At 56.0% G+C, this 23,787-nt stretch overlaps 1 protein-coding gene across 2 annotated transcripts in view; it reads left to right on the top strand.

Annotated features, from left to right (window-relative positions):
- DNAAF9 (dynein axonemal assembly factor 9) overlaps nucleotides 1–22,280 on the top strand; it is an 80,984-nt gene extending 58,704 nt beyond the window's left edge. For both annotated transcript variants that reach the window (XM_044428337.1, XM_044428335.1), the window contains 8 exons: nucleotides 2,996–3,131; nucleotides 4,264–4,350; nucleotides 6,339–6,445; nucleotides 8,749–8,823; nucleotides 9,926–10,131; nucleotides 13,435–13,500; nucleotides 14,564–14,657; nucleotides 15,304–22,280. In XM_044428337.1, coding sequence (XP_044284272.1) covers nucleotides 2,996–3,131; nucleotides 4,264–4,350; nucleotides 6,339–6,445; nucleotides 8,749–8,823; nucleotides 9,926–10,131; nucleotides 13,435–13,500; nucleotides 14,564–14,657; nucleotides 15,304–15,416 — 884 coding nt within the window. In that variant the 3' untranslated portion in view covers nucleotides 15,417–22,280. The remainder of the gene's footprint in view (nucleotides 1–2,995; nucleotides 3,132–4,263; nucleotides 4,351–6,338; nucleotides 6,446–8,748; nucleotides 8,824–9,925; nucleotides 10,132–13,434; nucleotides 13,501–14,563; nucleotides 14,658–15,303) is intronic.
- The last annotated feature ends 1,507 nt before the right edge of the window (nucleotides 22,281–23,787 follow it).

The raw sequence follows: 23,787 nt of genomic DNA on the forward strand, positions 1-23,787 counted from the left end.
CACCTGTCCGACTGGGGGGAAGTTGCATTTCTCTGGGGAATCGCCACGTTTGCAGCTGCTGAGAAAAAGACAAACTGCCATGCCGAGCATAATTAGGACGTTGGCCGTTAAAGTGCCGGGAGCCTTCTCCCCCGGTACAAAACCGTGCTGTGCTCATGTTCAGAATACTGTGCACAGCCGTGGTTGCCATACCTGGAAAAGGAGGTGGTAAAAAGTGCCGGGAAGGGCCAGTAAAATGGTAAAGGGGTTGGAACAAGTTCCCTGTGGCAAAGGGCTGCCGCACTGGGCTTTCCTTGGCGTGCAGAAAAGGCAAGCGGGGGGGGGACCGTGACCCGGGGCGCACAAAGGTGCACACCGCAGGGGACGTGAGGTTCCTCTCATCATGGGGAGCACACAGGGCTTGCCCTACGAGCAGGCGGGTCGGAGCTTCAGGGCCGATGAGCGACAGACCTTTTTCAGGCATCGCACGGCTGAACTCTGGAACCCGCCTTGCCCAGTATGGTGCTGGTCACCCCTCCGGGTGGGCTTAGAGGGGATCCTGCAGATCCTGGGGGAGGGGCCGTCTGTGGCTGCCGGTGCGGACGGCCCTCCACCACCTCCGGTGCTGGAGGTGGCATGCCCATGTTCCTCAGTGGTTGGGGAACATGGGTGAGAGGGTGCCAATGCACTCCTGCCCTGCTTGTGGGCTTCCCTGGCTGGAGCCGGGGGTCAGGCTAGATGGCCCGGGAGGCCCCTTCTGGCTCACTCTGTTTCCGTGTTTCCCGTGGGGGCGCCCGCTTGGCCACTCGGTGGAGGGAAGGCTGGACCAAAGGGACGCCTGGGCCAACCTGGCACGGACGCTTTCTGGGTCGAAACGAGGGAGGCACAGGGAGGGCTGTGGCCCGCGTCCTGCACCCCGATGGAGAGGGTCGGCCACAGTGCAGCGGGAGCAAGAGTGGCGCGTGCCCCTCGGAAGCCAGCGATGTGGCCGAGCAGTGTGCGCCGGGGATCCTAAAGGGGGCGGGGAAGATTGACCGGAGGCTCCCCTCCCAGCTGCACCTGAGCAACCATGGGGCTGGGAACCCCTGTTCCCCACAGTGGGGGGCACCTTCTTCCCCCCCAAGGCCAATTTCTCGGATGTGGAGGAATGTTTTCCCTTGAGCCGCTCAGCTTCTCCTCGCTCTGCCTCCTCGCCGCTGACCTGGAGGGCTCTGCCCTCTCCTCTCGGAGGTGCTTCCCCAAGGAGGTCGCCATCACTCGCGAGTCATAAGTACGTACAGGCGTGTTCGTAACGCCTTGGCACTGCTCAGGGGGAGCTTGGAGGAGAACGCAAGGCCGTCGGGACAAACGTCGTGGTCTGCGGGGGGGTTGCAGTGCCCGCCAACAGCCGTTCCCCGACACACACCTGCAGACAAGGCTAACGAGTGCCAGGGGCAACGGGAGGGAATTGGCCGTTTTGGAAAGCAAAAGCCAACCTGCCGGCGTGCGTTTGCAAGGAGCAAGGAAATGCCAATGCGTGGGTTTGGTAATTTCGATCTCTGTTCTCAAAATGAGGCCAACTGCTTTGTAGAGGAGTCCCTGAGCAGATTTCTGTCTTGCTGCTGCGAGAGCGGAGCGCCGGGCCCCTTCTCTGCAGAGTTCTTTATTCCTCCCAGCTCTGCCTTGGCACATTTGTTCCTTCCAAGGAGTTGAAGATGGCCTCGGTGGGAGTAATCCTGCTTTATCCTCCCCACAAGTCCGAGGGTAAGCAGTCCCACACCAGGCCGGTTTCATATCCAAGAGGCAGGTTGGTCGGGACCCGCCCTTGTCCGGGGCACCGCACCGAAAGCACCCTGCTTGTGCCCCCAAACAGCCACATCTGGGGTGCAGCAAAGGGCCAGCAGCTGGAAGGTCGGCATCCGTGGGTGAGGGGGGCAGGCGGCAGCACAGCCAGTGGCTCTGGGCTTTGTGAGCTCAGGAGAAGCTTCGGTCGGTGACTCCCAAAGAGTCGCTTGAAGGACAAGTGGGCGGCAGCCCGTCAAGTGGCTGTGTTGACAAGCGACAGGAGAGCGGCTTTGCAGTGTGGCGGCAACTTCAGGGTAGTGCTGAGCAGCTTGTGTGCAGGCAGGCGCAGCGGGTCCGTTCTGCACGGAGCGACGTCGTCTGTTGCTCAGATCGCAAACGTCTAGCTCCTCCACCAGGTTCTGGCTCCGGGGTTCGTCCAGGAAAGAGCACGTGAGGGTTTGCTGCGCTGTGGTCCTGTAATGGCATCAGGGGAGTATGCAAGGGGGTGTTTCTCCTCAGAGGGGGAGGATGGAGCTGTGCACCGTGGGAGCTGATGGGAAGGCAAGCCAGCACTCCCCGTGGGCAGCTGGGTGGCCCTGCACGACCCAGCGCAGAAAACGGTTCTGTGTGGCGGGGATGTCGGGAGGAGAGGGCCATGCCGGATGAGCCAGGCACTCGAACCTTGTCAAATGTCAGCGAGGGACCCTGCAGCGCCCCCCCCCCAATTCACGTTGAGCATCGGTCTGACGCGCCTTTCCCCTTTGACCCTGCCCTGCCACTGGCTTCTCAGGTGATGTGGCAGCGATTTCCATGAGCTGGACCGGGAAGGGCTTCGTTTGCTTGCTGATTGTCTTTTACATGTGTGAACCTGTTGCGTTACCACCCGGGAAGGTGTCTGCAACGATCCAGAAAGGTGTCACCTTTCAGTGGAAGATCTTACAGCAGGTGCTCTCAAAAAGAAACCCAGTGCATATCAGCAAACAGACTTCAGATCTGCCCCGTCTTGCTTAAACAGGCCTGTTTGCTTGTCTGGATTCGTGTTTTCTACTTCATTCCGGGGGCAAAACAGAGAGGATTGCCCCATCACTTCCCGCAGGGACATTCTGAGTGAGGGGTCGGGACAGCGCTTCCCGTCTGCAGCCCATCCTGGGAGAGCCGGCCTTACCCTTGAGACCCTCATCTTGCTCTCAAGCCAGGGCACCATCCCTGACGAACGCTCTGTCGTAAACGGCCCATCTTCTTTCCTTCGCAGGCCTGGTGAGCAACGTGGTCTTCACAAGCCACACCATGGAGCAGAGAAACCCACTCCTCGTCCAGCTGCAGAACCTCATCCGAGCAGCAAACCCAGCTGTTTCGTTCATCTTGGCAGAAAACGGGGTTGTGACGAGGTAATTGTGCTGTTCCCCTTTTTCCCTAGCAGCCACTTCTAACGAGCAAGTGAGAAGGAAGTCCTTGTTTGGTTTTTAACACAGGAATAAAAATGTGAGCAATCCCATATAGGCCGGATCCAGATGACATGAGAACCCACACTTAAAGGTTGAGTGTCAGGTGCTGTTAAATTATGGGTTATTGCATCGTGCACCAACCAGCTACAACCCATGATCCACAAACTACCCATGAAGAGAACCCAGGATGTATTGTTGATTTATGAACTCGGAATTATTCACTAGACTGTCATTTCAGCTGGGTTTCGGAAATATGACAACCCATCTTTCAACAACAACTACTCACAGTTCAGTAGCAACCCATACTCAGCCCTTGTGGGGGTGTAATTGCGTAGCTCGAACCCAGCCGACCTCTGTCTGGGCCATTGATGGAATTCCATCCTTTTCAGTCCAGAGTGGATAAACATCTGTGAGCAGATGAAGATTGCTGGGAGTAGAATAGTGAGGAGGGAGGGGAAGGCAGTAAAAATGCAAGGAAACCTTTTGAGCAGGATTCTCCACAAGCCTTTGGATCTCTTTGTGTACAGCCTGAGGCTGATCATATTATTCTTTCCCTGGAGGAAGAAACCTATAAATGGCAGCAGGCTGTAAAAGAGGCCCAGTTTGGGAATATATTTTAATGGAGCTCCTTCATCTACTGGTAAGGCGCACATGTGTGCAAATTATGTTGAAAATCACAATTTAAATCTAGTCTTACTGACTGTTGATTTAAATCGTGATTTAAATCAATCTGGTTTAAATCAAATCCACCCTGGTTGTTGCTAACTCTTTTTGCAAGTTGGTGTTCCAGGATTGTGATTCACCAAGGGTTTCTTCGTAGGCCTGATTGACACTTGAAAGCAGCTATTGGGCCTTTTTTTGCAAAGGGGCTAAAATGTTTGGGGTGGGAATACTTCCTAAGCCTTAGAGGGCTTTTCACCACTCCATATTTAAGAAACTCACAAGGCTAGAAGCACCTGCAAGACTGTAAAAATCGCAAGTCAAGAAGCATCGGATCGTCATAACTTGGAGTGGAAGGTAGAGAGCGATTCCTGCAGGAGGGACTGTACATAAATCTTTACTCCTTTCCCACCAGGAATGAAGACATCGAGCTAATTCTGTCTGAAAACAGCTTTTCCGACCCGCAGATGCTGACAACCCGCTACTTAACATATCCTGGCTGGCAAGTATCTCCCCTGGCAAAATATTCAAGGGCAATAACTTTTAATAAACATGAGCATTGTAAAGCAACTTTGATTTATTTCCCCATCCATTTAATCTCTCCAGCTAAATCACTCTGTTAATGAAATGCTGTGATGAGATTCTTAGAGAAATATCGTCAGTCACCTTTCCGGTCCCATTTGTTAATTAAAAGATTTCGCCTAAAGGGGACAGTTCTGTGAAACTTTAAAAAAGCAAGTGGACCTGAAAGGCAGCCTGGCTCCTGGTGAGCTTTAAAGCTTTTCCAGCTGCCTCCACTTGTTCAGTCTCCACCCATGTGCTAGGATCTGCCCTGTGGGTCCTTCTGACTGCCTGCTATTAAGGCGATCGGTCCACTACAGATGACCCCAGATCGGTGGCCTCAAATCTCTGGAGCTCTCTTCCCATCAGCCAAAGCCTTGCCCCTTCCGCCCTGGCTCTCAGGCAAGCCTCGCAGATCTTCTTTTTCAGGGGTTCCTTCTATCAACAGAACAGCTTCTTCCGCAGTCCCTGGATGTCATCTTAATGGGATCACCAGTGATTGATACCTTGTTCCTCACTTTTTCTGTATGCTGCTTTGGGAAGGCCTAATTCTACAAGTGGCTTCAAAACCTTAAATTAATTCAAGTTGTTTATGCTGGTACAAATACCCTTGAAATTCAGGAGATTTTTCTCAAAGGGGGCAGAGTTCCACTGGATTACCTCCTGCAGCTTTTTAAGGTAGATACTGAGCTGAGGAGCATCCTTGTAGTTGGGCGAGTACAGAAGATAGATGAAGGGTGCACTTAGTGGGAAGGAGGGAGGGTGGGTGGCAGAAAAAAGGGGAATATTTGGGAGCCGCCTTTCAGTTGGGAGACATTCGTGAGCCAAGAGGGAAAAGCTTCCGCAGGGAGAAGGAGAAAAGTTGCATCGGGGGAAGGAATTTGGGGACAGGGAAATGCACTGGGCATCCTTGACGTTTTGAATGCCACCAGTTCCCCCATCTTCCAAGGGGGATCGGTTGGATGCCATGCCTGGGTCGGCACTAGCCCATCCTTGCATTGGTGCATCGGCCCCACAGGTGGCCCTGAGGAGGGGGTGGCGCCAGAGCGGTCCTTGCAGCTTCGAATGCCTTGTCACTCCGCCTTAGACTCCCACCCTCCGTTCATTATCATGTGCACGACCGTACGAAGCCGCCTGTATTCTGACTTGCGCCGGTCATTCCCCTGCTCTGCTCTGCCCTGCTCTGCTCTGACACTTGATCCAAGCCATTTCCACGCGCTGCTTCCTGGGATTTTTAACGGAGATGCAGAAACCATCCACGTGCAAATCATACACTCCTGCAAATCATGCCTTTCCCCTTAAGTTGTGCAAATTAGTACTTAGAGAAAGCAATTTTCAGATCATGTCTTGGCACGGCCTCCCAAATTAGAGGTGAACCTTACAGGGAGGCCTAACTGAAGTCCAGCTGAGTGGAAGTCCTGTTGTTTTGTGTCCTGCGTATTGTATACATACAGTGCCGCTGAAAAGAGTCTGGTGGACGGATTTTAAGGAAGACAACATTGGCATTCATGGCATATTTGTGGGTTTGCTACAGGCAGCTAGTGCAGACAGAATGCTGGACTCGAGGAACCCTTGAGCTGATCCATCGTGGCCCCTCCCTCCCTCCCTCCCTCCCTCCTGCCCAACAGCTGGACAGTTTGCAGTGTTCCAAATGCTGAAAGACTGCATTAGTCTCAATTCCTCATCTGGCCCCAGAAGACTCCCCCCCGCTTTCCCTTTCTGGAACAATAGGAATCCCCCTCCCACACTTCAGAGGTGTTTGACCCCCTCACTCACTATTTCCCTCCTCGGATCCTTTGGTTTCGTCCAATAGGCCTGTTGAGGGAAAGTAGCAAAAGTCTGTCCATTGCCCTGACGGTCGTTGAACAGTGGATCACGCTGGCTTGAGCTTGGGGAAGTGATGAGTAATGGACTGCGCTGTATTTTCAGGCATGACGGCAAATTCCGGGCAGGTTCCGTCTTTCCTCCAATGGTTCAGATTTGCGTGTGGTTTAACCGTCCTTTGGAGAAGACGCGCTTCGTGGCCAAATGTAAAGGTAAGAAGCCGTGCTGCAGGTCACACGGAGGTTGCTATCAAGGCGGTGTGTTCTTGCTGTAATTGCTAGCAAATCCCGTTTGTGCCTGGTGGTCGCCCCCCTCCTCCCACAGGTCAGCGTGTTCTTCACTCGCGTTCGTTCACGGGAGCGTCGGGCCTGCAACCTTAAACCTTTCTGCTGTGAGCACAGAGCAGATGCTGCCGGTGAAGGGAAGGGATCTGGTTTGCCGGACTTGGTTCGCCACGTTGCATCCAGCCACACAGCTGGGCACGGGGGCTGCTCAGCTTTCATTTCTAGGGGGAAACGTCCCTCTAGCTGCTTTGGATGGAAAGAAGCGTTTAAAGACGAGACCCAGCGGGTATTTCCGAAGGGACCAGGAGGCTCTGAGTTAGGTTGCCGGTGCCCCGATGAGCCTCCAGTCATGCTGGTCCTCTGGCTGTGTCTCCAAGCAACTGGCAGTGGGGGCTCTCTTAGCAACGTGCCACCAGTCTCCTGGGAAATGCACCATTTCTCTGCCCCCGAGCTGCTCTGGGACACTCCGGAAATTTCGGAGCAGCTCCCCAGGCCTGGCCCGCTTCAGGGCAGGCACAGGGTCTTGCTGGGATGTCACTGACTGCCCAGGGGAGCTGGCGCTGGGCCGATGTCTTCTCCTTCCCTGGGAGGAGCTGCAGTAGAGGAGATTATGCAAAGCAGGGGCATGAATGCATAGATTTCCCTAGATGCATGCAGATTGTGACTTGGCTCTTCCTGGCACGGGAGCGTGTTGCTGTTCTTCAGCACAAGCCGTGCAGAATCTGGGCTGTCGTTCTCAGTGTTTCATAGCGCGCCCGTCTCGTCCCTGACAGATACGTGGGTGTGATGCTTTTGAACCGCCTAGGCAGATGCAGTCATGGCCTCATCCAGCGTCGCGGGTGCGGGTGCTGAGGCTCCCCTGAGAGCCTTGCCCCAGGCCACCAAGCGCTTTGGCGGCTGAGGAGAGCATTAAGCTGGAGTCGGCCTGGCTCATTTCTTTGCTGCTTTGCGGGCGACGTCGCTGTGAAGTGGCCGAGAGTGGGTAGTTGGCGGGGTGGGCAGGAGAGGAGGGAGAGAACTGAGGGTCTGTTGGATTCGTTAGATGGGGATCAGGAGCAGAAGCTGTGGTGACGGAGCCCGAGAGTTGCGCAGTGCTTGGAAACGCCGCCTCAGGCAATGAAGCGTCCCCCAAATGTTGCTTGAACTCGACTGTGCCACCATGAGGGCTAGAAACCCTTTCAAACAAACGCTTGGAACCCCAAATTCTCCACCAGCTTCTAGATTTTAGCATGAAATCTCAGCCCAAGTAGCTCAGCCTGGACGGCAGTTTCCACTGCCCTGGGCCAGCAGGCCTTATGCCCCAGCTGGCTGAAAGGGGTGGCAGAATTAGTGGCCCCTCGCACCTTGAGGGCGGCTGGAATAGCGGTGCCCTCGTGCTGGAAGTGCATCCCTGTTGGTGTGTTTCCAGTCGTGTTTTAATGTATGTATTTCACCATTGCTTGCGTCAAGTCTTGGTTTCCTTTGGATCCTAATGATTGCGAAGCGCCCCGTGGCAGGCATTTTCCTGGTGGACAGGTGGGTTCCAAGCCAGAATCGTTCACAATATAATCCTGTGAGGTCGTTGTTAAAGCTCTGAGTTACAGGCACCCACAGAGGACAGAAAGAGGGCCAGGCCAGAGGCCGCTGTGGGCTTCCCCCACCCGGCCACACTCGGGCAGCCGATGTCAGCCGTCTCAGAGCTTGGCCTCGGAGCGCAGGGGAAGGGGCTGACGCGCCACCGGGATGCACCGTAGGCTAGCCGAGCCGGTCGCCTTCCTCCCCGGCCCCCTCCCGCCCCCAGAGCTCCGACCTCGGGGTGTGTTTCCAAGGGTGGAGCCAGACTTCAGGAAATGCCAGTGGCCGTCTCGGCTCCGGATCACCCTGCTCTGTGTCCTCCTCTTCCGTGTAAGCATGTAGCTATTCGTCCAGTTTATTCACAGGACCCTGCCCATGTAGCTGCCCCAAGAGGACTCTTTTTGAATAATAACATTCGTAATGGAGTCTTTCGAAAGAAACCCCTTCCCTCATCCGCAGCGCGCATGTCTGGCTAGGCGTCTGAGCAGGGTTATTCAGCTTGCAATGCTGGAGGCGTCAACAGTTCTTGCTTTCCGGCCCTTATTTTATAGCCTGCACAGATTATTCTCGAGTGACCCATGTACGGCAAGTGACCCCTAGGGGGCGCTGCAGCTCCCGGCCTGAGCGCGGCAGATGGGACTAATCTCAGTGTGTTTGTGTTTTGCATTTTCCAACAGCGTTAAAGTCCTCCAATAAGCCAAGTCCTTTCTCGGGAAACATATACCACATTCTGGGCAAAGTTAAGTTTTCAGGTAACTGGTAAGCCTTTTTCCCTTCCCCTGCATGCTGGCAGGAGTATTTCCAACTTGGGTTCTCCGAGGACATGCATGCGGTCCCCTCGCTGGCGCTAAGCACACCCTATGAATGGCGGAAGGGCTTGTGAGGGCCTCTTTACAACGAGCAGAGCGTCGCAGCCCCGAAATTAAAAGGGCCGTGTTGTTAACGAGGAACGGCGCCCACATGACTGTACCCGTTTCTTCCCTGTCCAACCTGGTGCTCTCCAGATGTTTTGCACCACAGCCCCCATCAGTCCCAGCCAGCACGACCAGCAGCCAGAGAGTTGTGGTCCAAAACGTTGCGGGCTGCAGTGTGTGACGCAGCCGTGCCTCGAAAGGGGTTGCTGGCCCACTGTGACTTGCGGCAGCATCTTTCTAGTGTCCCCAGCAGAAAGACAACGCTCCCCGCCTCCTACCTGGAAGTCAGGAGGATTGTCGTTCCCCAGGTCTTCCGTGGGCAAGGCGTGTCCCCCAGCAGCCAGTGCCGAGGGCTGCAGGAGAAGGAGGAACCCGTGAACACCCCTGCCCAGCAGGCCCAGCATCAGCACAATCCTCAGCTGGATTTGGACCTCCCCAGAACACAGAAAGAGGGTCCTGGGCCCCAATCCTATGACACCAGTTTTCTAGAAACGCATGCTGGTTTGATGCCCGTGTCCCCTCGCAAAATGGTCATCTCTGCTTAGTCCAGAATTCTTGTCCTGGTTTATCTTGTACAGATTTCCCATTTTTCTTTTAAGGACTGGGTTTGACTTGAGAGTTGACAGATTTTATTATCTCCCCTAGGGTAAGGATGTAGTTGTATTTTATGTTTATGAAGGACATTGTGTATGTATTGATATCAGTAAGGGTACATTAATATGTCCATTGGTGTGTATTGATATCCGTATAGTACATCGTACATATGTCCATTGGTCATATTAGCGAATGTGTGTTTTTATTTTAAAAAGTGAGATAGGAGCCTCACAAGTCAACTCCTGGCCCAAGTGGCTGCGGAGATTTGAAGTGCAGTGGGGTGCAGTGGGGTGCCCCTCATCCCAGTGGAACCTCGACACTCAGCTCCTCTTCCGTTCTGCCCCAGATTCTGACCGGATGATAGAAGTCTGCCACAACGCCATTTCCAACTCACTGAGCCTGGTGCCGGTGCAGGAGGGGCCGACTCCTCCCCCCGATCCCCGAAGCGACGGCCGAGACCACGGCGGCACTCAGGAGTGCTTCCTGGTCTTCGTCGGCTGCTCCCTCAAGGAGGACGACATCAAGGACTGGCTGAGGCAGACAGCCAAGCAGGTGGGTGCCGCAGCCCGGGTCCTCCTCCATGGCCTGTGGGCATCCCACGTAGGGGGCTGGCCCCACCTTTGCGCATTGCAACATCCAGCTGTCCCCGGCTGGAAGGGGGCCACACCAGACCCCCGCCTTTTGTGCCGCCCCCCCGCCCCCTGCCATCATCGCCACCGCACTGGCAAAGAAGCATCCCCTTTGCTTGCAAACAGGAAACGTGGGGAGGGCCCAGCGGGTTTGGGAGCAGAACTGTGCTGCGGTGCGCCTCGCTCTCCAGCACCGTTGTCACTTTCGGTGCCTCTTCAGCGGCAAGTTCAGACCTTACTTCCTAAGCAGCATCTCCAGCTTGGGCTCGAAGGAACCCAGCCTGACTCTGTGGAGAGCTGCTGCTGCCAGTCTGTGCGGCCAGTGCTGGGCTGGGTGGGCCTCAGTCCAGAGAAGGTGCCTTCCTGTGTTCCTTTTCTCATCCTTTCGGCCGAAGCATGTTCGTGAAAACCCACTGCATCACTAAAGAAGATCCCACAGCAACCCTCGTGGCATTACCTTAACGCTGCAGCACCCGCTACCTTTAACTAGGGCTGCATGGAACCTGCTGGGAAAACTGGATAGCTTTGCTGGGTTATCAGCACATTCTTTCATCCAAGGCGAAGGATCCCCAAATCCCCCTCGTATTTTGCATCTTTGGCTCGAATTATAAAACGAAACCCCTCCCGGCCTCTTGCTCAGGATCTTCGAGCCGGCATAGTCCTCCAGATAGGACCCACAGCTCCCATCAGCCCCAGCCAGTACAGCCAGGGGTGCAGGCTGCTGGGCATTGCTGTCCAGCAACCTCTGGAGGGCCACATGTGCTCCATCCCAGCAGCAGGGTCCGTGAAGCAGAAGAGCAGGTGGCCCCCAGCTGTGGAAATGCCGCGTTCTCTTCTCCAGAGGTGCGGCCCTGGTTCTGACCAGAGCATCCAGCAGGAGCTGCACCTGCTTTGTCCCCACTAAGACAGAACCCACCTACTTTACATCCTGTAATCGAAGAAGCAAGAGGCAGTTCTGGCTGGGTAGCGGGTGCCGAACTGCAGAGCCTCGTGTGCCGCGCCCTGGCAGCGCTCTCCCGTAGTCCCCGAGATGAACGATGAAGAGGAAATTAGGGGCTGTGGCTTGAGCACTTTCTCATGAGTGGCCTGCTTGTTCTGTTTCACAGTGCTGCGGCCGTCAAACAATGGCACTTCTTTCCCCCCTTGTGGGGGATCTCTGGGAGCTTTCACGCACGAATCCTGGCTCCAAATTAAACTGACGGGTCGAGTGTTTTCAGTGTTCCACCCACATCTCTCTCCCAGACAGTCGCTGACATGCTCGCTCAGCTTGGGGTGCGGGGAGAGTCCTATCTTGCAGAAATTGGCTCCCTCAGCTTCACCCTGCATCTTTGCCGACAACCGAATCTGCACGAAATTGCATTTATGTTCACATTTCCGTCAGTCTCCTCCAGCCGTCCCCAAGCTGGTGTCCCCCAGAGGTGTTGACTGCCACCCCCAACGTGGGGTAGTCTGACTTGACTGGAGGCACCCCTTGGGAGAGGCTGCGCCCCTTTGCTGATCGCGGATCTTGCTTGCAGGCCTGCCGTAAGATGGAGCCACGGGACAACCCAGCTCCGCAAGCCTCATGGGGCAGGGTGGTGCTCCTTCCAACCCAGCGAGCCAGAGAAGCAGCCGCTGTGGCAAAGTGAGCTGCAGGATGGCCTGGTTCGCTCTGCTTTCTCCCTGTCCCTCGGGCAGCTCCGCTCCCGTCCGTGAGCGCCCTGGCTCCCTGCAGCCTGTCCCACCGGGGTGATGACTCGACCGACAGCGCCTGGGTGCCCTTCAGTGCAGGGATAAGCAGCAGGTAGAGGCCCAGAGGGCTTGGACTTCCAGCTTGCAGAACCCCTGCCTGGCGCTGCCAGTGGTCAGGCCTGCTGAGGCTCCAGCTCAGGCGCTGCGGGGCCCTCCTGCCCGCCCTCTTTCAGTGCCTGGCAGCCGTGGCTCCTGGGACCGCTGTGCGGGGCCTCGCAGGGGGGACTGCTGCCAGCTGGGACAGTCGCCTGCCCCTCGGGCCACTCACTCAGGCTCAAGTGCATGCGATGTGTGAGCTCCTGCGTGGGCACCGCCTTTCTTGCCCTGAAGCAGCTCTTGCAGGGGCCCAGGACACCCGGGCAGAGCCTTCCGGCTCTGCTTGTGGGCTTTCTGGCAGCATCTCACGGGGGAAATGAGAGATGAAAAGTGGCTGTTCCTTACAGCTGTGCGGTCCGTGATCCCGGCGCCTTGGCATGTGGATTCTGTGGTAGATGAATTCCTTTGCCGCTCACGTTGGAGCCACACCGGGGCTGGGGGGCGGCGGGGGTGATTCGGAGGTCTGAAGAAGATTGGCGCTTGGGCTTCCTTGGACGCGAGTCGAGTCCTCCGCAGGATTCCGTGGGGGCCACTCCCGTCCGTGTGGCGCAAAGCCCCCTTCAGATCTCTTCAGCCCCTTCAGTGCAGGAAGGCCGAGGACGGAAGCCTTACGCGGCCCGGTTCTGGGAAAAGCATGCTTCTCTCCCACATCGCTCGCACCCCCGTTGCACAAACGGTGGGCTCGGAGCAGAAGGCCACGGTCTTGCTCTTGGTGACTTGCTCCGTAGTAGCACCGTCCTCGCTTCCTCACACGTAACACAGACGCATGCATGAATCCCCAGGATTGCATCTAAACGATAAGATGCCTTAGAAGCAGGGCATTTGGGAAAAAGTGGAATTCATAAACAACGCTTGGAACACCACCCAGCCTAGCAGCTGCGAGTCAGATAATTAGGGATTGTCTATTCCGCGTAATGCTTGAAAACGAGTGCCTAGGTTCTTAATGAAGTTCAGGACCTGATTGCTACGCACTCGATGTGCGTCAGCCACTTTAAGAACGAGTCCTGCATATGTATGTGTGTGTGTTTCTCATGGGAGGGGGTGCCTTGCATAGCATTTAACTTCCTCATGAATTAGATGGGAGGTCTCTCAAGGGAGTCCTGCCTGAAGCTTGTCTGCAAGCGAGGCTTTAACTCCGTGGCCCCGGGTTGAAATAACCGCAGCCAGAAGGCCCTCCTTTCTCTCGCTGGTAAAATGCACGCCGGGACAGGGTCAAGAGGGCCGCTGAGCACTCGATGCCCCGGACATGGGCAGGGGTGCTGCCGCTTCTTCAGCATAGGATTTAGCCTGGACCACTTCCGGCAGGGTGGGGCGAAAGGCCGTGCCTGCCGTAAATATGCTGCCGCATCGCATTCAAGGCTTTGATTTGGGCCTCTCCGACCCCTCCATCCAAATGCAGAAGCCGCAGAGGAAAGCTCTGAAGACCCGGGGGATGCTCACCTCTCAGGAGATCAAGAACATTCACGTAAGCACAGGCCCCGGGCTCGGGAGGTGGCTCGCTCACGGGCGGGGGGCAGGCCGCTCGGGGGACGTGCGCCCGGCTCGGCGGCAGGGCTGAGCAGAGGGGGCAGTCGGGCCGGAAGCGTTCGCCCAGCCGCCCCTCGGGAGCCTGCGCCCAGGACATGCCCTTGCTCCTGGGTCCCGCCCAGCCCGTGCCGTTCCTTGTCCCTCTTCCCATGTTGTCTTCCACTGACGGCCGTTTTTTAAATATTGTGAATTTCGGGGGCGGGGGAGCCAATGCATGAAACTCTGCCAGCTTCATCAGCCCTTTCAAGGAGCGGCCTGCCTTGTCGCCGCTTGTTCCTCCACGGCACCCTCCAGATAACAGCATCTCTGACCGGGTTCACACAGCAGGGCAAGCCAGCAGGGTGTCTAGCCTGAATTCAGACGGCTTCCTGCAGTGGCTCGGGGGTTTTGGAAGAGGCTGCCCAGAAAGCCCATGTCTCGGTCTAGGCGTTGTTTGTGCCGCAAGGGGATGCCTGGTGCCTGAACCCAGGGCTGCAATTTGATTGTGGGTTGTGGGGAACAGCGAGGGACCCGCTCAGCAAAAGCAGCAAAAACCTCTCCCATTCTTTGGGATCTCACCTGGGCGGCCGCCGGTCCCAGTCCCTTCCCTGGCTGACCACCACCCCCCCCCCCGGTGCCAGGAAATTGTGCAGCCGTGTTCACAGTTTAAAAAATGGTTTGTCCATCTCCTGAAAGAGCCTCTTAGGACACTCCAGGACACACAGTGTGGTGAGCGGTGCTTACCTGTCAAGGGAAGAGGAGGGGTGATGGGGCACCTCAAGGGCGGGGGACAAGTCCCTTGGGCAGGTGGGGCCCCCACCCCCTGCCCAAGCTGCTTTAAATGCTTCTGTTCAAAGTTTTCCCTTGCTGGGCACCTTACCCTGGCCGTGCAAACTTCCTGGGCCGAGACGGAGACTGCCCCTTGAGCGGTTCTGACACAGGCCCCTGAAACATTGAAGTGCCCTTCCCGCGTGCCAGGCAGGAGTGGCGCTGGGGAACAAGCCTTCTGCCTTTGAATGCAGGTGAAGCGCCACCTGGAGCCCCTTCCAGCTGGCTACTTCTACAACGGGACACAATTTGTGAACTTCTTCGGAGACAAGATGGATTATCACCCACGTATCCTTTCCGGAATGTCATTGCCAGCTTTTTGCGGCCCCGTGTTCAGGTGCTCAGGTGCCCTTTAGCTCTCCCAAGAATAGGCCGCCCCACCCATAGCGGAAGTCCGGGGGGCACATGTGGGCCATGCGCTGGAGCGGCAGAGTGCCCTGCGGTGTAAGCATGCGCACGTGGCTGCCCTTCCCGTCCGCACGCCGTCCTTCTGGCCCACGCCGTGCCTGGAAGCCACCGGCCCGTTTGGGACCAGCTCTGGCTGGCGGAGAGCCTAACAGGAAGCCAGGCTCGAAGCCCCGGACTTGAGGCCACCTGGCCGGCAGGATGCTCTCGCATCGCCCGTAAGCGGGGACAGCGGGGAGCAGCCCTGGCCGCTCTGCGTGCCTGCTGTGTGCTCGCTGGCCGAGCTCGAAGGTGCGCGTCCGGAGACCCGCTTCCGCAACCCTGCCGTGCCCCTGGGCCCTCCCACGCACTGCCGTGGAGGCTGCCTTCCCAGTGGCATGTGCCCTGCGTCAATAAGCAGTCTAGGGACGGCGTTTTCCCTTGGAGGCACCTCTCCGGACCATCCAAGCAGGGCTGCCCATGGCGTCAGCCTGAGTTTAGGCCCCGCCTTCCCACGCGTGGCTTCTTTTCCTGATTTGCTTTGCCCCAGTAATGGACCAGTTCATGAACGACTACCTGGAAGAAGCGAACCGTGAGATTGAAAAGTACAACAGAGAGCTGGAGGAGCAAGAGTACCACGACCTCTTTGAACAGAAGACCTAAACGTGGCGTCCGTCCGCAACCTTAAGAAGGCACTTAAATGTTCAGTTCTAAACCAATTGTCATGACCAAGACATGGCTTTTGATCCTTCCTGGTTAACAGGAAAATGGGAAGTGAAATAACTAACTTTCAAGGGGGGGGGGGGTTTAATACATAGGCTCAAATCAATTTTGCATTTTTAAAAAAAAGTTTGGTAACTTTGCTGGCAACATTTATGTGCTGGTGCGTTTTCACATCAATGTTGAATTCAGTGATCTAGAATCCATTGGCTTACATTAGAAATACGGTGCAGGCTTTTCGTTTTTAAGCTGCATTTCCCAGGTTGTGAAGCGGCTTCTGTGTAGAGTGGCTCTTGTGTCCCACATCTGTCCTTCTTAGTATTCCCATTTGGAGTGGAGAATATTCAGGCTCCTTGTGCACCAGTGTGGCAGCAAGTTTGTGTTCCTAAAATGAGAAATGGAAAAATGTACAGAAGTTCTCAAGAACTGTGCCTAGCCAACGTGGCGATTTGGGAGGTGGTGTTCCTAAAGCGAGAAACGGGGGAACACCTGCGCTCTTGAGAGCTCCGCTTGCCCAGCACGCCGGTTTGGGTGGTGTTCCTAAAGCGAGAAACGGGGGAACACCTGCGCTCTCGAGAGCTTCGCTTGGCCAACACGCTGGTTTGGGTGGTGTTCCTAAAGTGAGAAATGGGGGAACACCTGCGCTCTTGAGAGCTCCGCTTGCCCAGCACGCTGGTTTGGGTGGTGTTCCTAAAGCGAGAAACGGGGGAACACGTGCACTCTTGAGAGCTTCGCTTGGCCAGCATGCTGGTTTGGGTGGTGTTCCTAAAGCGAGAAACGGGGGAACACGTGCGCTCTCGAGAGCTCCGCTTGGCCAGCACGCTGGTTTGGGTGGTGTTCCTAAAGCGAGAAATGGGGGAACACCTGCGCTCTCGAGAGCTCCACTTGCCCAGCACGCTGGTTTGGGTGGTGTTCCTAAAGCGAGAAACGGGGGAACACGTGCGCTCTTGAGAGCTCCGCTTGCCCAGCACGCTGGTTTGGGTGGTGGTCCTAAAGCGAGAAACGGGGGAACATGTGCGCTCTTGAGAGCTTCGCTTGGCCAGCATGCTGGTTTGGGTGGTGTTCCTAAAGCGAGAAACGGGGGAACACGTGTGCTCTTGAGAGCTCCGCTTGGCCAGCACGCCGGTTTGGGTGGTGTTCCTAAAGCGAGAAACGGGGGAACACGTGCGCTCTCGAGAGCTCCGCTTGGCCAACATGCCGGTTTGGGTGGTGTTCCTAAAGCGAGAAACGGGGGAACACGTGCGCTCTTGAGAGCTCCGCTTGCCCAGCACGCTGGTTTGGGAGGTGTTCCTAAAGCGAGAAACGGGGGAACACGTGCGCTCTTGAGAGCTGCTCCTAACCGATGTGGTGGTCAAGGTGTCTCCAAAGAGACAAGTGGTGGTACTTTTGCAATGACTGTACTCTTATTCTTTGAGCACTCCATTCCGAAGCAGTGCCAGCTGTGTAGAAGGACCACTGTGCTGACTTTGGAACATTCTTAGTAAGCTTTAACAGCAACCTGTCTGCACATTTCAACCTGAGGAGAGGTTGGTGGAGAGATCTCTGGTTTCTCCTGGAAGAAACCTCACTTCCCACCACTTGACCTTGGCTGGGACTTGGTTACCTTGCGTGGTCCATCGAGCAGTGTAGCTCGATCGACCTGAAGCGGAGCGTGTGGCCTCCAGCTGTTAGAAAAGGCAGTTTCTTTTTCAAGCGCAGTGTGTCTTACCTGGAGAACTTGCAGACATCATGAAAACCCTGGGGGTTTGTTTCCGGGGGTCCCCGTCACCTCAGCCTTGTGCTGGAGACATGTGCCCCGGCGACTAATCTTAAGGAGCATTTCCTTGTGCTTGTGAAGCACCTGAGATTCTGATGTCACTGTTACCTGTGTCCTTACACCGTATGAAAATAGCCTCTTTGTAACAAGGTCAAAAGTAATGAAGCTTTTGGAAATTTGGGCAAGGGTCGCTTCATGAGCAATCTGTCCCTATACTTGAGTGTTAAGAATTTGCGGGGGAGTGGCAGGCCAGCCCTCCAAGACGCTCGTCTCCCCAGCGCTCGGTAATCTAGAACTGAGTCGAGGGCCATTCGGTGAGGCCTGCGTGTATTTCCAGGAAATACTGTGCCTCCCTGGAGTCCTTGATGCACGAGGACACCACTTTGCGAGGGTTGGGAGCCGCTAGGAGCTGGAAAGAGGGTGCGGACACAAAGAAAATGTCACCCAGGACTGCCGTGGGGAGCCAGCAGGTCAAGGTGACTTCTTTTCAAGATTGTGTCGCAGTTCCGTGTGCCATTTTGTTTGCGTGCAGGGATTTGGGGGGCCGCTCTGAATATCGGGGTGGAGGGGATTCACACCGTGCGGTGTTTGCCCGCGTCGGCCCACAGGTGCCTGCCGCCGTTGGCAGAGCCTGGGGTTGGCTGCCCGCCATCTGGTCGCCCAAGCCGGCCACACGCCGTTGCACCCGTGACCGCCGTGATGTGGGGCACAGACCGCATGGGAGCAGTCGCTCGAGTGGCATCTGGGTTAGAAGCTGCGGGACGGAATTTCCACCCAGCACCTGTGCCTCTGGTCCTCCCTGCGACCGGCAGCCTCGCCCTCCCTCAGGCGCGTTTGAAACTCAAGTAGAAGGACGGTATTGTCCGGAAAGCCGATTTGCCCGAGCTGAAATTACAGGAATTTGGCTAGACCCCTAAAGCTGAGCCTGTGCCTTCATAAGTGCTTTATTGCAGAGAGAAATCCTTCCCGTTTTTTCTGGGCTGACCTTTTGAATCGGGCATACAAGAAGGAAGGCGTGTTGGTGGCCTGATGCGTCTCCCCCCGAGGACACTGGACTGCGGTTGCTGACGTTCCAGGTGACCCTTGCCCGAGGCCCTGGCCCAGACCCGGGGGGCACTGCGTACGCGCTGAATGTTCGAGGTGGTCTCATTACCCCTGTAAAGTTTTTTCTTTAGGGTTAAGTAACTGTTGCACTCCATGGGACATTTAACTAGCGATGATGTGATTTCGTTAGAGCTCCAAGCCAGCTGTTTGTGACTAAGCGTAGGCAAGCTTTCTGTGGATAGAGGCACCCTTATTACAGGTAACTGCGCATCCTTGTAAGGATGGTGAACTTATCTATGCATGGTTGTACCTTAGTTACTCTTAAAATTTACTGATAGTGCCTGGTAGGATAAATGTAACTAGCAATTAATTTTAAAGGAGCGGTTGGTGTGTTAAAGCTGAGTGGCCCTTGGCTGCAGGGTGTGCGTCAAAGCACAGGCGTTGTCGATGTGGCTTCTGCAACAAGCTGGGGACCTCTCTGCGGACGGCAGCTCACGTGGTCTCCAAGAGAAACTCGCTTCTCACCTGCAGCGGCCCAAGAAAAAAACGACTCTTGTCTTTGAAGGAGCCTCTGCACAGGCTGGGAAGGCCACAGAGCAGCCGCGAGCAGAGCCCCACCTCCTGATATACCTCCCGGAATGGCTCTGGTGCTGCTCCATCAGCAGGCTTCCCCTCTGGAGTCCGGCTTTCTCCGGGGAAGCCCAAGGGAGAAGCGCTCAAGGGCTGAAGCACTCTGCAAATCCGCCGTGCCACAAGCAAGACCCGCTGGCCGAGAGCGATTCCGGCAGTTGCCGGGCTCCGGGAGGGGGCGGGCTGCCTGTCCCTTTGCTGCTTCAGCCCTGCATCCCTAAGAACCCCAGACTTCTCGCGCTGCACGTGTACCTCCAGGGAAAAGACGGGCTCCTTCGTGGCCAGCATTCCCAGGGAGCCCAGCGTGGTGCTTTCGGGCACTTAGCACGGCGCATGCTGGCGTTCCGGGGAGAGCGCCTGAAACGGAGCCACAGCTTGACTGCAGAAGCCACCCCACACTTGTGTCGTCTCGAGGTGTTCCCAGGAGGTGAGCTCTCACAGCATGCTGGGCATGATCCGTGAGAAGCTCTTCCTCCTCGGGAAGCGCCCGCGGATGTTGGTGTGGGTTCCTGGTGGACTGTGCCAGGGAGTTGAGGAGGCGGGAGGAGAGAGCTTGTGTCCCAGCGGGCACCCCTGAGCAAAAGCGCCGATCGCCCCTTTTCTGTTTTTTTAAGCATAGATTGTCTATTGATCTGCAAAAGCCATATATCTAGAAATGACTGTGTTGCTACAGAGCATCCGGAAGTTGAGGCAAAGGCAGCGTGGGTGCTTTGCCTCAGCTTCTCCATCGCTAACAATATAGGTTTTAAGTGCAATTTTTATGAAATAGGTGAAGAGATTGTAGCTTACTCGACTCTGCTGAACTCCGGAACTTGCAAAGCAGCCAGTGGACTGGCACGTGCCAGTCCTTTTTCAGCCGTGCAAGTCCTTTTGGTGGCCGGCCTGCCCAGCTGCAGATGGGAGCCCCCCCAAATTAGCTTCGGCTGGTCCCTTGCCCTCCAGGGCCCCCTCCGGCAGCCGCACCTGCACACGTTCATCGCGCACGTGCAGAGTGCCTCTTTGAGAGCATGCCGTGGGGCAGCCCTCGCCCTGCGGGGAGCCGGCGATGCACCGCTGCTCTGAAGACAGACTGAGCGGCCTTCCCCGTGCTGCCGGCGCCTCTGTTCCTCGGCCGTCTGCAGCACGGGGCAGCCAGCCAGCCTGGGTCGCCCGCGGAGCCTCTGCAGGGAGGCTGATGCAGCCTCGCGAACTGATTCAGAGCAGCCCCTTCTGTGGAGCAACCACCAGAGATGTGCCCGGCCTAAACGCGGCCGTCCCTTCCGACGGCCGTGGGAAAGCCGGGCGGCTCGTCTCCGTGCGTCCGCCCCATTAACAGGCCTGTGGAGCAGGGCCCCGCGTGCTGTGCGCCCCCAACCCCGGGGACGCCGCTTGCTGGGCGTCCCACGAGCATCCCCGCTGTGGCCACGGGCGGGCCTCTTGCCACCGCCCTGCAGCTGGGCGAAGGGGCACGGGAGCATCTCTCCCCCGGCCGGTTGCGCAGGCACGTCCCGGGCGTCAGCAGAGTCCCGCGACGGGGGCATGGTAGAGCGAGTTATGTGCCCTTCTGCATGCGAACCGAGAACAGTAACCATGTGAAACTGCAAAGGCCTTTCACCATCCTGGTACGAGTGACCTATTCTCTTTTCGGTATGGAAAAATGGGTTTCGATTACCTCAGCTTTGTTGATGTTTAACTGTGATTTTTCCTTTCCTTTCTAAATGTGGGGGGTGGTGGGGGAACCAAATGGCCAAAATCCTGAAGCTGTGACGAAAGGATCCCGTCCGAGTTGTATCAGGTGCCTTGCTGGGGGCGCCGTCCACGCGTGACCCAGACCGCATGGGCCAGTGGCGCTGCGGTTCCTAGTGCTTCTGCCCTCGCTCGAAGGGAGCGGACCATTTTGGTGAAAGGACTCTGGCCCTAGCGAAGAGTATTTAGCGCACATGGTTAAGTTCTGTTTTTGTGTCTCTTTAAAAAAATAAACTCTTTGAGGACTAAAAAATGGAGAAATACTTGATCCTGCCAGTGTTGGAAAAGCAACTACTGATTTCATTTGGGACTTGCTTCAATGAACTGGCAGCATTTTTATACGGGGTGGGGTGGGGATTGAACGCTTCTTTTTTTTTTACAAGGGGGGGAACTTGCATTGCGAAGAAATATCTAGTTTTGGAAATTCTGAGCTACTGTAAAACACAAAAAAGCACCGTTTCTAGCTGCAAATATTCCAAATCAGAAGTGCCATTATGCTGCTCTTTCCGCGGTCGCCGCTGGGTGCAAGCGGCAGCGGGGCCAAGAGCGCGAGCGCGCCTCGCCTTCCGTGGAAGCGCATTGGCGAGTCCTCAAGGGGTTTCCGTGCTTGCTGACCTTCCCATTAGCAGCTTGTGTGGTTTCATATCACCCGAGAATGAGTGTGGTCAGAAGTCGCTGAAGTTATACTGCGGGGAGGGAGGGGGGGCGATAAACTTGGGAAAGAGAACGCTTGCCATCCAGACTGTGCTCTCGGTGCAGGCTTTGCGATAAGGCTGAGAACAGCCGTCCTGCGTTGAGATTCCTCCTCCTGTGACCCCCAGTTCAGCCCCGTGCGCTGGGCCACGAGTTAAAACGAGACGATTCGGAGGGGCCATGGGGCGTGCATGGGGTCAGCGCCACAGGGCTTTCTGTACAGCATTTCGCCCCACTGCTGCGCAGAACAGGGCGCATCGCCCCGTCGCCGTTGTCTCGGTGGGGACGGTGCAGGAGAACTGTGCTCGGCGTCGCTCCTCGCGCGCTCTGCACATGCTTCGGGATTCTTCCCGGAGTTCGTTCTGCTGGCAGCACAGGTGGGATCGGTGAGCTGAAACGTTCCACCGTGTTTTTTCATCGGAGATTTCTTTTTCCTGAATTTTGCACAGCTTATAAGCTCTGGAATGCCATCAGGTGTTCTTGAAAGGGAACGTCGTAATTAGCATAGAGCGGGGAGGAAATACGTAAACTGTGAGTTGTTAGAACTGCGTTGCTAAATCTAATTTTAGATGGTTAAAAATGTACCTCAGAAAACTAGTAAGAAACTGCTTTGTCCTTTTCCCAGTGTGAAAGGCTCATACAATAAATCTCCTTTTTGCCAGGTGCCAAAATTAATTTTTCATACTAGTTTTCAAAGCATTAATATTTGCAACGTTCAGTAAAATGTGTTATTTTTACAAACTCTACTGTAACTTCAGTTAAACTGAAATGTGTGATTGAAGCTTTTTTGCTTATTCGTATTTATTACACTACTTGATTCCGTGAATATATAAAAGTACCTTTTCCCTTTATTTTTGTATTATTTTACACGTTTATATCTGCTGTTTGTGATTATTATTTTTTACACTTGTAACTTGGATGCCATTCTAAAAAACCAATAAATTATATCCGTCTGTGGAGCCGAGTCCGTCTTTTGTATCCCCCTCTGAGTGAGCGCAGTTTGGCTGGCTGGCTTGAGCCGTCAGGTGCGGTTCCCTCGGCAAGTACCTGTGATGATTCGTGGCCTGCACTAGGCTCGTGGCCTGTGCTGCAGAAGCATGGCGGAGCTGTGAGTGGATCGTGCATTCTGGGCAAGGGTGGGCCACACGCTCAAAAATATAAAGTAATACCATATAATGACATAATAGCGTCCAATGCACAACAGCTCCGCCTCCTCAGAAGACAGGTTGCCTTCAACGCTGCTCATCCTTGGCCTGGTCTTGGCCCGTCCCGCGCATGGGAAGGTCTCTGTTGCTCCAGGATAGTCTTGCCCAGGTCGGATCCATCCAGATGTGTTGCACTGTGACTCCCGTTGCTGCTGGGGAGGGAGAGCAGAGCACAGCTGATTCCTCTGCCCCCCCCCCCCCCCCATGGAGGAAAACAGGCTAGTCTGGTGATGTGGGGCACCCTCCTGGGAACACCCCCCCCCACACGCGTGCGCATACCCCTGTGCCCCAGAGCATCCCACTGCTGCATCCAAAAGCAGGAAAGCCGCGTTTCGCCGTGCCCTTCGAGAAAAGGACGGGCAGCTGGCGAAGTGGCCTTCACCAGAGTGGCGCTCAAGAGGGAGGAGCTGCCTCGGCCGACTCGGGAATCCCGCAGTTGCACGGAGCTGCAGTGGGAGAGGAAAGGGGCTGGTAAAGCAGGCCGGGCGGGAGGGAGGCCGGCGTGTGGGCATGGGCAAAGGGCGGGCCTTGCCCGGAGTCCCTCCTCCCGCCGTCAAGCGGAGAGGACGGCTGCACCACTGCTAGCCAAGGCGAGGTGGGAAGCCTGTGGGTTTCCGGGTGCTCTTGGACTGCAGTTCCCATCAGCCCTAGCCAGCAGAGCGCATGGTGGGAGACGCTCGGAACAGTGGTCCAGCATCCTCTGTAGAGTCCCGTGTTCCCCATCCCTTATGACTCCTTTGTCACCCCACTGAGCAGATGCCTTTCTTGGGGTCAGGAGTATCTTCGATGGGGAGCTGTCTGCAAACTGGCTGGGCTGAAAACCGGCTTGCCTTTCGGTTTTGCAGGAGGCCCTCTTTTCCGGTTCATTCTTGGGGGACGGGGAGGCTGTACGCGTGGGGCGGAAGGGCCGGATCGTGCTGGCCGGAGCAGCAGAGGCTCTCGTCGCCTCCCTGCACACGCGGCCCCAGGGTGCCGTCTCCTTCACTGCTTGGAGGCCCGGAGGGTGGCAAGGAGGACCCTGCTGCGGGGGCAGCTCTGCCTCGCCATTCACACGTGCAGCTGTCCCTGCTTTGCCTTTGCACGGATCTCTGAAAGGGTCCCGTTTTCTCTTCCCTAAGCCGAATGAGGCAGCCTTCGCCTGGGTGTGTGGTGGTTTTATCTCAGCAAGAAGCACTAACCAGAGAAGCGGCATAGTTTACTCTGTTAAAGCTCCCTTTCTCCTAGGAAGCTGCTCTTTATGTTCAGGATTGGGGAAAAGCAG

This window comes from Varanus komodoensis, unplaced genomic scaffold (assembly GCF_004798865.1).
Source record: "Varanus komodoensis strain SLA01 unplaced genomic scaffold, ASM479886v1 scaffold2, whole genome shotgun sequence".
Classification (NCBI taxonomy): domain Eukaryota; kingdom Metazoa; phylum Chordata; class Lepidosauria; order Squamata; family Varanidae; genus Varanus; species Varanus komodoensis.